The following is a 15,673-nucleotide window of genomic DNA, read 5'->3' as shown; positions in this document are numbered from 1 at the left end:
TTGATACAGATGAAGAATTATCCATTTAATTAGTTGGGCATGTCTTTAACACATATTGTGCATGGATATTTTTAATATATAAATTTAGAAATTCTTCAGAAATTTTCTTCATTGAAACAATTACTACAACCCAAAATTTTCTCGGACCTTCCTGCAGAAACTGACATAAAAATGCATCAGGATTGCAGAGGTTTTTTAAATTTAATAAAACTCAGTTTATATTTGATAGAAAAAGTCCTTTCAAATGTTTAATATGTTTCTAATCCATAGTTTTCTAGCTGGTTTTTATTTACAGAGGCCTCTCAATCACATTGCATATATATTTGCAGCTTCTTTTTTTTCCTGGGTAGTGAACACAGTTTTATTTTTGTGGGGTTTTTTGGGGGGTAGATTGATATATTTTTGTTTGGTTGGTTTGGTTATGGGGTTTTTTTCGATGTTTTTGTTTGGTTTGTTTTTTTTCTTTTTTTATTTTATTATTTATTTTTCTTTTTTAGCTTAATTGAATTTGCTTAATCTCTCTATAAATCTATCTTTGAATTTATTCTGCTTGCAGTTTGTCTGGGTACCTCTGCATCATCACTCAGTGAGAACACAAGGTCACAGGTTTTCCAGGCACAACAATCCTTTTTGGGGACAGGAGCATTTACCAAAGGAAAGAAGCTCCAAAACCTCATCTGCCCAGGGAACAATCTCATAGAAGAGATAAAAGGATACTATATTCTGGAAATTTTATTCCTTTCCAATTAAAATATTGAGTTAATTAAAATCCAAGCATTGACAATTCTGGCATTTTCTGTAGGTTGTAATGCCTTCAAACAATCTGTCAGACATTTCTGAACTACACTTGAAACAGACACCAACCTTCATGGATCAAACATCAACCTCTTGATAGCCTAAACTTCCAAAAGTCTTTACCGTGTTATCCAGCACATGACAATATGTTTTCTTTCACCCAATTAGATATTGTTTTCATTCCTGCTCTTTCCTCCTCTCGTTTAGTGTTTACACATGCAGAATATTTTCAGCTTTTTCTACTCCATCTTCCCCCAGGCCTACAGGTCTCATCCTGCAAAGGCAGAGTGCTGAGGTACAAACCCATAGTGTAATGCACCACCAGAAAATAATCAGATATTGTGATGATAAGAGCAGTATAATAACCTGTGTGGAATAAAGTAAATCACTGGTCCTTCTGATCTTCGCTCCCAATTTGGATTTTTGTGCTTTGAAGGAACTTATTTCCTGGAAATACATCTGTGATGTGGTATCTAAATGACAGCATCATTAACAGAAATTATTTTCCTCTGTATAATCAAGCCTATTATATTGATAAAAACTTCTGGGAATATTCAATTGTCATTCAAACACTTAACCACATAAATACCTACTCTTTCTTCTAATATGAGGTGTGATCTATCTGCTTGTTACTGCTAAAAAAGTTGTGTACAGGGAAAAAATGTTGCTCCATAATATATGTGGTCTGTATTTCATAATTCGTCATTGTTAAAATGTTTTATTTGGATTAGAGAGGTCCATATTCTCTTCTTACTTCTGTTTACCTTTTCTTGTTGAAGTATAATCTAATCTAACTGTTTTCTTCCTCTTTTTTGCTCTTCTCTCTTCAGAGTGACAAATGTACTTAATGATGTAGATTTCTATCATATTTTAACTTTGCCCAATACCAATCCCTCAAGACTTCTATTTTTAACTGGAGTACAAAAACAAGAAATCTCAGTATATGCATAATAAATTTTTTTTGCATTTCTTTGAATTAAGATAATAGATTATAAAGCTTAAACTGAGTAATAATATTTTATCTGTATCATACATGTAGATATCTATCTTTTTTACATAATTACAATAGTATTAAATGCATATTTTGTAGGTGTTTGCACAGAATAATTTTATTTGGTTTTATTTAGAATTTGTGTGCTATTTCCAGTGTACCTAATTTTTTTTTTCTTGAGAAATGAACAGGTTTGTGACCACTACATTTTTAACAAATTTTGATAGAGAAATATTAGAAGATGTAATGCTCCACATAATATATTTTGTTCAGTTCAGAGATAAAATTCATTCACTTTAAGTACGTAAAAGGATATTTATCCTGCTTAAACTGAAAATCCTAATATATCTAACCATGATGTTGCTGGTGATATTTTCATAGTATTGTCATTACACCTACATGCTTATAGGCAAGTCTGCTGCTTAATTTAAGTCTCTAAGCAAGGCTTCTCCACTGCCAGTTTATTTCTTAATTCAAAGCAATGTGGTGTGTTTAAACTACAATTATTTTTATAGAATTAGTCTAAAAGGATACACATGAACTGAATCCTAGAATATACATGTGAACAGAATGTGAACAATATTCTGCAGTACTTCATAATAAAAATAGGTTAACAAATGGGGGGCAAGAAATCACAGCAGTTCAGGGCACAGGTACACTGCCATTAATGGGCAGCACTGATCAGAAAAATAAAACACTGACTTTCAGATGCTACCAAGATTCTACAAATGCTGTGATTGCTTGCAAACTTTGGCAATTTGTTTGCTTGCTTAGTTGCTGTGTGTAATTCTGGCATTCAAATCCAGGTGTTAAGAGCTGTTCACAAACTAAGATGAACAGGAACTACGTTTGGGTGAGACTGGCTGGGGTGGGGAGTAGGAAGGCATGGCCTAAGCCTGAGCACCCAGAATTGCTGCTTCTTTTCCAAAGCGAGTGACACCATCATATGCATAAATGCAAGTCTGAAGTGGGAGTACAAGCAGGATTCAGAATAAGCCATTAAGCCTGTTTTTTTCTCCCCCATATGCTGCTTAGGGGCAAAATATAGTAGTGTTATATGCTAGGAACAGAAAAAGCAATTCAGAATCTGCTCCATAAGAAGAAAAAGTTATTAAAAATATGTCTTTTTGGTACTTCTTGAAATGTGTAATCTGTTTTTAAAGTGCTGAGCACAATATAAATGCAGATTGTGATAGATTCTACTAACCAAAAAGCCTAGTCACAGCGTTATGACAGCTTTATGACATTTAAACATCATAGCATGTGAAAACATGGAAGAGATGGCAGGTGGGAGGAAGTACTTGATATTCAAGAGAAAATATTAATGGATGTGTCTAAAATGTAACTACTTTTTAACATGTCATGCTTAGGAATATTTGCATAATATTATCCTTTAAATTGCAGTGTGTACATATTAATTTCACAGTGTCACTCCCAATAAGTCTGGCATCTGTACATTCAATGGGCCCAGTCTAGCACACTTGCATGTCTTCTTTATCACAGACATTTGGAGTCTCAATTTAACAAGTGACTCAAAAGCAAGACAACCCAGACAGGCATAAAGATTTTGGGAAAAAAACTGAAATCCCCCAAACACATTATGTTTTAGGAAACCATGTCTTGCAATTCAAAGGGTTGTTCCCAGCTACCTTCTGCCCCTTCCTCAAATATATTGTTTCTTAAATTACACTTCTTCCTCTGGATAATGCCTGCTATCTAAGTACTCAAAGTCCAAAGTCTGTTTCATCCTGCAGAAAAGGTGAAAAAGAAAGAAGAACAGAACAGTTTAGAAACAGAAAGCTTTAAAAAAACCCAAACAAAAAACCTCAGTGATGAAGAACACTAAAGCAAAGCAAAATGCTCCATATATGCCCTCAGTGCTTGGTGTTATAAAGTTCCTAGCGCATTTTTACCTCTTCCATTCTGCAGTCGCCACTTTTCCCTACAAAGTACATCATTAGATGCATGTGAAATGTGTCAGTATTTTTTTCTCCAGTTTTAAAAATATTATGCTTTTTATTTGCAGAATGAGTCAGGCTGGAAGGAACCACAGTGGGTCACTTGGTCCCAGCCCCTGCTCAGGCAGGGTCATCCCAGAGCACATGGCACAGGGTTGTGTCCAGACAGTTAAATGCTCAATAGAAATAGACAAAAAACACCCCAGAGCTATAAGTATCTGATCTCATTATCAATTTGAACACAGTCTTCTATATGGTGGCATTTTGGACTTTAGTTTGATACCCATTTGCAGTGGGAAGCAGGAATTGTACCACAGATCCTGTAAGCCCAGGCTGAAAAATCCATGAGGTTTTTCTTGTACTATGTGCCACACCATTAAAGGCAAAACCACCCTGCAATATTTAAGGTTTCTACTCTGTTAACTCTTAAAAGCATGACGAGAACATTGCAGCCACTGAGACTCAAGGAGACTAAGACACACATATGAGTCTGAATTTGAACACCACCATTTTCTAGCAGGTCCCTGCCACCTTTGGTATTCAGAATGACACATGGGAAGCACATTTAGACTTGTAAATCTGCCATTCACTTGTTCTCATATGTTTCCCTTTGTAACATAAGCAACTTCCTCAGAACTTAATTTCTTCACATTCTATTTAAAAATGAGATACGCCTGCTAAAAAAGCATTTTGTTTTGTTTTGAAATAATTGTAAGCTAATAGGATGCAGAATCATTAGGACATATTAACATCTTAAAAGAAAATTGGCAGAAAAAACTGCTATAATCTCACTTATTTAATTTATTATAGCCATTGGTCTTTACAACAGGGCAGTTGTAAAACGGTTGGAAAATATTTTTACTCATTTTTATCAAGCCACCCTTCCTCATCTTTCTAGAATTTTCTTCTTTATTTAATTAATTTCACTCAAGGAGATCAGAGAACAAAGTTGTCAATACTGTGTAAAAACTATCCCCAGAGAGGTTTAGAAAAATGACTGTTGAGAAATCACAAGAAAATTGTAGAACAGCTGTTCATCTTTGCTATATATTATGAAAATTAACCAAAAAAATCAGACATAAAAGATGCAATAATAAAAATAGCATCCTGAAGATACCAGTTTAAACTACAAAATAATAATGCAAGTATATTTAGATGAAATTTCCCTTAAATGTTCCAGGAAAAACTACTTAAAACTAAGCCTTTGGACATATGACAGTTTTTAAGATGCTGTAAAAATGAAGCAAGTTAGTATCTCATCCAGCTATTCATTTTGAGAAAATGCCAAAGCCACAAGAGTTATATCTCTACTGTTCCAAGATGAGGCTTATAGCTCTCAGCACCTGTAGCTTCTGACATTCTACTGCCTGGAGATATTTGAGGAAAAAAATCACATACACTACCCTATTTTTACATGTCTGACTAATTTCTAAAATTAGATTCAAAGCTCTACAGAATGAAATCAATGAAATGTTTCTGCTGAAACCTTAACACTTCAAGTAACCAATAATTTATGTTTCATTTGCTACTTGCTTATGAAAATAAGAAAATGTAGAATAAAAAAAAAAGCATAAAAATCAATTGCCTTAAAAACTTGCTTTACAATTGTTTAAAAGGTGTGAAATTATTTTTTCAGACTTCCTTCTCTCTGTAGTAATGATTGTAACAATATTGCATAGAGGATGATATTTAAAAAAAGAAAGAAAATACTTATTTTTGAGTCTTGGCTATTCTTTCTTTTAGAAACACTGTTTGAAATCTGAAGTTAGAATGAGCCTTTGAAAACATCCTGTCTAACTACTGAGGCTACAAAGTTAAAGAGAGCATGAAAGGAAGAGTTCTTTCATACTCACACCCAACTGATTAAGCATTAATGAAATTATCAAACTTTGCAAGACTGATGGCAGGAGGAAAAGAGTTGCCAAGTTTGCTGAGAGCCTGACCCTGCAAGAGGCCCCCTGTGCTCATACACAGATCTATCAAAATCTGCCTTTTCTGAAAAAAAGGGCTTGGTCTCTCTGGAGGGAGCTCCAAGAGCAGAGCCCATATATGTGTACGCTGATGTTGTATGGAACTTTGCATAAGGAATATTAAAAACATTTTAATTGCTTAGTTACTTAAGGCTCTATGGTTTGGCTTTCCCAGGTCTGTAGACATAGCACAAAAAGTGACACCATGTATTCCACACCAAATCAGAAGCTATCGTTCCAAGGCTTGTATTTAATTTCATATGATCCCAAAATAATTTTATTTTCCTTTTAGAAAGGAAAGTGGCAGAGCTGCTTGAAGGGAGACAGCGGCTTGGATCCTGATTTCTCAAGTGTACACAGTGGGGTGGGACAACAGCTCTGATCCAGGAAATTGGTTAGTTAACTTAAGGCTCTATGGCTAGGCTTTCCCAGGTCTGTAGACATAGCACAAAAAGTGACACCATGTATTCCAAACCAATCAGAAGCTATCGTTCCAAGGCTTGTATTTAATTTCATATGATCCCAAAATAATTTTATTTTCCTTTTAGAAAGGAAAGTGGCAGAGCTGCTTGAAGGGAGACAGCGGCTTGGATCCTGATTTCTCAAGTGTACACAGTGGGGTGGGACAACAGCTCTGATCCAGGAATAAAGGCTGGATTTCCCTTCCCTAACAAGCTCCATCTCAAGGAGTGAAGCACACACTACTTTTATTTTTCAGGGGTGGCTCCTCTCCCTGCCAGGGTGAGATCTGCACAGGAGGACCTGGGTCCCCCTGAAGTGGTGTTTTAACTGTGTGGGTGCAGGATCTGACTCAGCAGACATCAAATGTGTGACCAAGGAGAGGGGGAATTTCTGGTGATAACCTCCTGCTAGGAGGAGGGAGGTTATGTGTTCTAACACCCTGAAGAAGTCACTCAGGGGCAGAAAAAACTTGGAGAGATTTGCCATACAAGTCATCCCCAGGATTTAGTATAACTGACCAGCAGATATTGCTACATAAGAAATGAAAATGCAAGTGAATTTAGGACTAGTTAAACAAAAATGCTGCAAGCAAAAATATATATGTAAAGTTAATATCAGTTCTGAGGTTTTCCATTGCTGATATAAACTGAAGAGAAATATCCTCTTTGCAAACTGAAATGCCACAACAGCAAAACCCTCAAGAGACTTTTTCATAATCACTAGTACTAAAGTTCATATTCTTGCATACCCAAGCTGAAAAAGAAAGAGCCCTTCTAACAAATTTAAGCCTCTCTCAAAAAATGCACATATTCATATATTCTTGTCACCAATTAAAACAAAAGGCCTAGAAGAGCAATAATTTACTGCTGGGCATTATGAAAAATTTCTCCGTGTTATTTTCAATAGTCAAAATGTTTAGCACATGGATGAAATTGCTTCTTTTTTTAAAAGTAAAAATACTGCATTTTAATGGACTTTTTGCACTCAGTCAGAGATTTGTGGAATTTTGAGTACAAATGTGTGCAAAGCCTTAGAAGCCTTCGACTTTGTGAAGAAACAACTGTTTTTTCCTATGGTTGTTAACTTTTCAGGGGCAAACTGAAATTACTTTATCTGTACTGATTCTGTATTAAACTGATCCCTGTGCACAGAAACAAACACACAGTTTTATGCCATACAAGACTTCAGAATAACAGCAATATAGAAACCACCACGTGAGATGAGACCTAGTGTTTCCAGAACTGTTTCTGAGAGAGCCAGGACCAGGTATTTACAAGGAGGGTTAAGTAAAGCACAATTAATAGATAACCACTGGTTTATTTAATTCCAGAGTGTATGCCTTTTGGTTTATAGCTGGTGAATAGATCTCCTTATGCACCTGACACCTGAGTGGAGAGTAATTAGGTGAATCCTGTGGTTTTGTTCAAATGTAACACTGGCAACCAGATTCCGTTTGTGAAAACTGGGAATCCAATTTTCACTCACAACGGCTGTTCCTTAGAGTTTGTTCTGTATCTTCCAGTAATTTGATGTGCTACAATAGTCCTAACTTGCTAAAATCTCTAAGTATTTCAAAAAGGCATTGTTGGAGTACAGAAAACTTCTGAAAGAATTGCCATGCCATTTACCAGAGCTCTTGTGGAATATACTTCCCAGATATTTTTTGCCTCAAAATAGTTATTTAGAGTTTGTATTATTTCATACGGAACCCAAATTTACTCCTTGACATTAAAATATAAGATGCCATCAGTTGTTGAAAATATTTAAAATTAAAAAATTGAAAACTTTTGTTGGATTTTCTATATTATAGATAATTTCTGGCTCTCAATTTGTGTACTGCATAGAGATTGTGTAATAACAATGCAACCATACTATTAGAAGACTTTCAAAGCCTCTGAGAATGTCAGTATCTTGACAAACTTTAAAATACAGCTATTTGTCACAGTGTTAATCCTTGTAAAGATTGTTGCAGATCAAATATCTATTGAAAATTCTGCTTTTGGACAGTACTGCAGCAGCAACCCAGTATCTCAGTCACCAGGCAGCCTTGCAGACTCACAGTGTCCTACCCCACAAATATCGACAGAATCAGGGGCTCATAAAAAACCTGAATAATCTTTAAAACACTTTGATATGCATTTTAAGCTGGTATAGAGAAATGGAAAGTGCCAAACGAGGTTGCATTTCAGTACCAGTGTTAAAGACCAGCACTGCCCTCCATGCTGGGCTACTGATCCTCACCCGGGTGGATTCAGCCAAGCCTCTTCATCCCACACGCTCATTACATATATATACTACACAATAATACAATTAATTAATGGAAACTTAGGGAGTACATGCAAATATATTTCATGCTCATGGAGTAGAAGTATCTACTGTAGCTCATTTTTTGCACCTCATAAAGCCTACCAACATCACCATTGGGGCAAAGGAGGCCGTAAACAAAGTCAGTAAGGAGAGCAAACAGTTCAGTGAATTATGGAACCATAGCATGGCCTGGGTTGGAAGGGATCTCAAAGATCATCTTGGGCCACTTCTTGAGCTTCTCCAGTTTGTGTGAAACTTTTTTGAGGATCTAATATCTACCTTTGAACTTAGCTTCTTGAAAAATGTCACTGACTGCCAGATACATAGACCAGGCCATTTTTGAGAGTGGTGGCCAAAGAAAGAAAGTATGGAAGATGCAGGAATGAGGTGGGAGAAAGTAATTTATTCACAGAAAATAAAGCTTTGATGATGAATTTTTGTTTTTCACTCTTTTAATTAAAATAATTTTTAAAAATTGTCCTGTCAAAGACATATTTGGAGAAATCTTTCTAAATTACACTGATTTTTGTTTCAGAAAAATTATTAATGATAAACTGTTAAACTGTTTAACTGTTAAAAAAATAAATTAAATCAGCTATTTGAGCCATAATGATTTGTTTTCTTGGATATCTCATATTGACGAATAAACCAATTATTATTCCAAATAAATCAAAGCATTACAATTTCATTACAATTTATATCTGTAAGGCAAACACCATGACAAATTCTGGTGATGGAGGCATCTTGATATAAGAATAAAAAGATCAGATAATATCAACAGCCATCTTTTTGCTAGAGCAGTTAAAGTTAATCCATTAATTTATCATTGATAATTATATTTAACAATGTTTTGAATAAAATCTCATAATAAAATATCATAATAATGAATCTTGGAGAAATTACTAATTTGGATATGCCAAAGATCTAGAAAAAGAGAGCCCAGATGTTGAAGGTGAAAAGAATTTTTTTTTCTTTGATCAGTTGTCCAAACTTTTAATATGAAATTCTTTTGAAAAGTTCTTGACTAATATTTGAAATCACTAGGTAATTTTAAACCAAGATTTTTTTCCTTCTTTGCAAGGGTGATTGCAGACTAATTTGCAAACAAAATCCAGGAATATCATGCTAGGCACCCAAAAGGCAGAACAGACTGAAGCAGATATCCTTTTTTTTAAAGGACATAAAAGGTATTGGGAGCAATTTGTCTAAAAAAATTTCAGGAGAAGATCCAAAGGGATGAAATTTCCCCTTGGTGAACTGAGAATGAGAAAGCTTTTTAAGTGTTGGCAGCATCACAGAAAAACCCAATGTCAAGAAGTTAGAATAATGAGAGGATGATCAAAGAACAGTTTATCTAAATTAAAGGTGAGATTAACAGTACTGATAAAAAGGTAGAGCTATGGACTATTTTAACATAAAATAAGAAAAAATACTTGCAAAGGAACACCATGATCTTATTTATTATTTTGGCTGTATTTGTTTATTCTAGCCAGGGCTAAGATAAACCCATGAAAAAGCACAAAACTTTTAATCTAAGGCAAACCACATCTATATTCTGTGAACATAATATTCCATCCACAATAGCAACTTTAATTCATTTTGTCCACATCATTTTATAAAAAAAAGGATAAAAAATTAACAAAAGTGTGTAGGAAACATTAAAACTGCACTGCATGTAGATATGTTGTCCAACTCCCTCATAATGATAAAAGAAGTGGACAAAAAAGGGGTTTTCTGCAAAGTACCTGCAAAAACAGCCAGCCAAACTGAAATTCCGCAGGTAAAACACAGAATTCAGCCTACAAACCTAGGCATAGCAAGAGTGTCATTTGGTGCTTTACCTTAATTTTTGATACCAATGAAACCAGATCATTACCTCTAATTTCATTAATTTCTGAATTGTATTTTTTTTAATTTCAGAAATGGTGTTTATAAATTTCCAAAGCCATCTCTACTTCCCAACAGTCACTAGAGCATTGCTTTGCCATTCCCATGGTGTTAAAATACCATCCCTGGAGTTCTCACCAGATGGTTTTGTTTGCAATGCTGAAGTACTGGTAGGTAGAGGGAAATTGATAGCAAAAAAAAGCTCCACTTGTAAGACTTTGATAAAAGCAAAAAAGCCCATAAATATTGTAAAATATGAGGAAACAAGGAAAAAAGAAAAGATGGGAGAGAAAAAAATAAAAGTTCAAACATCTGGAAAATGTGGTAAATTTCCTAATTGAAAATGATAAAATTCTTAAAATTTTAACTGTTTTGGAGCTTTTAAAATTAAAAAGTAACAAAAGCTTTTTAAATACATTTGTAATAGATTTTGCAAATGTCATCCAACAATTCAGAACACCAATCTCTCAGAATTAGTTGTCAAACATCTGGAAAATATATTTTCTGAAAAAAAAAAAAAGAAGGTTATGCATATTTGCTTACCTGGTTAGATAAACAAAATTCAGTGGCCAGAGCAGAACACATTGTAAAAGAAACCTGCAAAGAGGAAAAAAAGCTTCATTGTAATTTATATATCTCTCTCATATTTTTGACAAAAAATTTAGTAATGAGTGGTAATTCTTATACAGAAACTTCAAGCAACAATATAATTTTAAATGAAAAGCCTCTTAAAATCTAGCAGGTCCCTGTTTGTTCAGAAGATTCCTGACTGTGTGGCAGATTGCACTTATAAACCAAATTAAACCCAACAGACATACCAAACCATGCTATTCAAAGAAGTGTTTGAGGTTATCTGTTACACAGGTGGCATCAACTTTTGTATATTTTTATTCAAATCCAAATGTGTAACTATCATTATATGATAATGAAATCATTATAAGATACTCAGATGTTCAGATGGTGAAAAAAAAGGCAAGTATTTCTCATTAAAGGTTCTTCAAGGAACTGAAATATACAGTTACTTTACTTCCTATAATATTTTAAACACATATAATGTCAATAGAACATTATTAAGACTATGTGATGAATATTAACATAAAAAAGTCAAGTTTTTAGCCTTCCTGAACAACTTTTATATTTTAAATGAGTACGAATATGCTGCAGTTGTTAATTACTTTGTCACACAGTATTTCCATGGGAACTCCTCTTCAGCCTATACATAAACAGACATTCAAAAAGTTCAAGCACTGATATTTTGTGAAATTTCATTGACTGACCTGTGGTCTGGAAAGACATTATATAAGTAGTATTCAAATCCTCATAGAAAAAAGGGTGATAATTTTGCTACGGTCCATATATTCTAATCATGAATGCTTTGACTGTGTTGCAAACACTGCACAACTCAAGTTCAGCAAATTCCTTTGCAGGAATAACATTGTCCCAGATGAACTCCTCAGTGCCAAGAAATCAGACTGAAAACTGAATACTTAATCTGGTCACATGGACTCATTTTTTGCAGAGGACTCAGAATTAGACCAGACTTTATTTATTCAAGGCCCTGCTCAAAGGTTTCAGTTGTAAACAAACACCGAGCACATTGCAAATAATTTTCTTGATAAGTAAATATCTGAGAAGTGTGTTTGGATTGGATATAATCTTCAGAAATTCTGTTAGGAAGAATGATATCTGCCAACCACTATCACCAGCTCCAGTGCTGGAAGATGCAGATGATCAAGGTCAGGGAATACCTGACAGCACATTCCATCCTTTCCTCATACTGGTGTGACAGAAAGGGGTTTTTGGGAGTGTTTCACCAGACATTTATTGACCCCAAAGAAACACAGTTTCAATCCTGGACTCTGGAAGCTGAGTCTGATAATTGGAAGTGTAAAAACATCAACAAAAGACTCTTGAAAAGGACTATGGTGACACAGAAAGTTCTTTCACCTCTTTACCAGCCCTCTGAGATAGCACTTTCTGCCATATGGAATATCATTCTATGCATGTGTATTGGCAAACATGCCTTAAATTTTTCACTAAAAGGGAAACCATTTACCATGATGCTGGGAATTTTGGAATGGACCAACAAACACAACAAGAAAAGGTACAGATAATGTGCAAACCCTGTCAAATCAGCCCAGTATTCAGCAAAGCCTAGAGTGTATCTTGCTTAAAATAAAGCTTTCTCTTGTTATATTAGCATCTATCTGATGTAGTCAGGCTAGATTATCTAAATTCAGAAACTGTGATTTAGGTCAAACAGCTTTGAACTGAAAGGGTCATGTCCTCACCATTTCCTCAGCCATCTGCCTGTTTGTGATTTTTGAGAACATCTATCTCATTTCAGAAAGACTTCTTATGTGAGTCCTAACCACAGCCCTGTTATTGGGTTTGCACCACTGGACAGTGCAGGTAACTGTAGATAAAACAGTTTCTCTGCTCAGATCTAATAGCAGGGAAACAGTTTGATGGCAAGAGAGTTTAAGCAAGTGCAAAAACAGGGAAAAGATGACTGATGATGGGATAAAGGATAAAATAAACTGATGAGTATGCTTTTGTAAGATTTGCCATACATAATCCTTTATTCTGAGGTCCTACATGGGAATGAGATCTCCTATGGGAAAAAAAAAAAATCAAAAAACCAAAAAACCCCAAATCTAAAACCAACAGAAAACATAACCAGAAACTGTTCTGTTTAAGAAAGCCATGTTTGCATGAGAAGGACTATCACTACGGCACTAAAAGACAGCAGCCTTTGCCAATGACTGTTCATCTCCTTTTTTCTCCTGACAGTGTTAGGTCACCAGTTACATCCCACCAACCTCAATCACTCATGGTTGGACTCCAGTACCAAGCATGGATGCTCCTGATAATTACATTTGTTTAGCATTAGAGAGCAAACTATCTTTCCTTGTTACACTTCTGGGTACTTTTGCTGTTCCTTTCAGTAACAACGTGATGTGTGTGAAAGCTTGCAAGAGTAAATGCACGCATGAGAGATGGGATGCAAGTTGCAGATTTGGCCAGGTCTCAGAACTGTGATGGTCACCCATCCCTGCTGATGGTGGCATTGCTGCCAGCACTTCTGAACCAGCCAAAATCCCTGCACCTATGACTCTGCTCTGGGAAAAAAACACCAGCTCCACTTCCTTCATTAGTTGTGTCACAGCTTCTTTCAGAGCAAAAGCTACTGCTCACTCCTCCTTAGTCAATTTATCTCTGCTTTGCTTAGATAAAATAGTTTCAATTCTTTACCTTCTAGTGAATCACAAACAAACTGTTATCCCCATCTGCTCTGGAGAAACAGGCATCATGAAAAGTCTGATTAAAGACAGAGTTTTTTAACTTGTGATGACGTCGAAGGATGAAATGAAGCAAGTTTCCCTTCTAGTTTCCAGACACAGTCACCAAATTCTTATTTTCAAATTGAGCACATATGATGTAAAAAGCATCAAGTTACAGGAACAATTACCATGCAGTTCTAAAGATACCATTTTTACAATCCTTTTAGAGGAGAACAGTATTTTTATTCTCTTTTTATCCCTCAAATATTTAATAATAATCCTATTTTATGCATATTAATTTTAAGTCGTAATGAGAATTGGAAAGGTATTGATTTCAATGGAAGTTAAGGATTAAATATCTTTATATGGAGCCACAGCCTTCATCCTATTAAATCTCTACATTTATTTTCTGCACACAAATCGTTATAAATCAGGCATTACTCAAGAAAGAACTCAAAAGCAAGAGAAAAGCCCAATTAAGAAGGAATTCAATGCAATTATGGAAGTTCGGAAGTTGCCTGAGGTTGTGTTTTCCTGTAAATCACTGGGGAAGATGAAAAGGGAAGAGTTTGTTTCATCCCCACTTTCAAAGTATTATATTCACTTCAGGTCCACATTGTTAATTTTTAAACCTGAAGTATCAGGACTTCTACAAAGTCATGGATTAGGAACAAAGATGCCATTAACTGGGTTTCTGGGGATCTTCATTTTGCAACACTCATCGGTGCTGGGGTTACTTTTATCAGTAGCTGGAGTTCTTATCTATAGCTCTTGGATATTTGTACATAATTAAACTGGCTTTTCTGACCCTAGTCCTGTAGACATTAAAATCAGCTCAACACAAACAGTCCTGGAATGCACATTATAAGACCTGAACTTCTTCCATCCCATTCCACACCCATTTATGTAAAAAAGGGAAAAGAAATAAGAACACAGAGCCCACAGAAATGCATACTAGATAATTAAAATAAGGACTTTATGAAGTATTAAAGTCAACTTTATTTTACTATTATGGACTCAAGTCTTCCTATAAAAAATGGCTTTGGACATCCTCCACCTAACCATGGAGAAATGAAATTTATCAGTTTACGTGCCTGTTTAAAAAAGTTGTGAGAACAGGAAACATCTCAGTTGAATACCTTTGTGGTAGCATCAAGGCATTTCAGAACAGCACAGATTTCATTGTACAGTGTTTTTAAGGCCTTTTTTTATTATTATTATACTGCAATGGGCTTCATACACCTTACACGAGCAACACACTTGGCTGGTTACAAAGAGAATAACAAATATGTCCAGCAAACTTTGAGAGATGCAAATTCCTGCCTTTCAGCATGTCTCTGTTTTAACCCCTGCGCCAGCTTTCCAGCTTGGAATCGGGTTCCTGTTCTCAAGGTGGATTCAGATATAGCATGATACACCACTCTTGGGCCAAGATGTTTGTGTTCCCACTTTTTATCCGCAGCACCTCCCTAGAAAACAGCCAGTTGAACCTAGCAAGTGTTCCCAAGGTGCCCCCAGTGCTCCTAGGACACTGGTAACTCTACTCAACAAACTTACACACTTCAGGAGGAAAAGGCTAATAATAATGGAGATGGTAATAAGTGTGTGCAAAAATAGCTAAAATCAAATCCTCTAAATTTCATCAAAAATGCTGACATTCATTGAATTTAAATGTTTAACAAATACCCCTTTCTTAATGCATGTTTCCACCTGAATAGGGTCAATCTGAAAAGACTGAGAAGTCATATTTAATTAATAAGAAAACATGAGGAAGTCACCTACCAGTACCTCAGGTACTAGTAAACCTGGACTGCATAATTTTGTAGGCAGAAAAAAGGTGTTCATGGTATTTTTCATAGTTCAAGCAAATACTAAGGTGTGAGAGAAACCAAACTTCCTTCCTTCCTTCCTTCCTTCCTTCCTTCCTTCCTTCCTTCCTTCCTTCCTTCCTTCCTTCCTTCCTTCCTTCCTCCCTCCCTCCCTCCCTCCCCCCCCCCCTCTCCCTCTCCCCCTCCCTCC

At 35.5% G+C, this 15,673-nt stretch overlaps 1 protein-coding gene across 7 annotated transcripts in view; it reads right to left on the bottom strand.

The window, feature by feature from the left end:
• Nucleotides 1–15,673, bottom strand: part of LOC120504096 — a 280,389-nt gene that overhangs the window by 53,031 nt on the left and 211,685 nt on the right. For all 7 annotated transcript variants that reach the window (XR_005627938.1, XR_005627937.1, XR_005627936.1 and 4 more), the window contains one exon: nt 10,914–10,967. Coding sequence is in view for 2 of the 7 variants with exons in the window: in XM_039713274.1 (XP_039569208.1) it covers nt 10,914–10,967 (54 nt within the window). In the remaining 5 variants the exon portion in view is untranslated. The remainder of the gene's footprint in view (nt 1–10,913; nt 10,968–15,673) is intronic.

This window comes from Passer montanus, unplaced genomic scaffold (genome assembly GCF_014805655.1).
Source record: "Passer montanus isolate IOZ18808 unplaced genomic scaffold, ASM1480565v1 scaffold28, whole genome shotgun sequence".
NCBI classification, from domain to species: domain Eukaryota; kingdom Metazoa; phylum Chordata; class Aves; order Passeriformes; family Passeridae; genus Passer; species Passer montanus.
The sequence above is the reverse complement of the archived record's forward strand: the minus strand, read 5'-3'. Positions and strand labels throughout refer to the sequence as shown.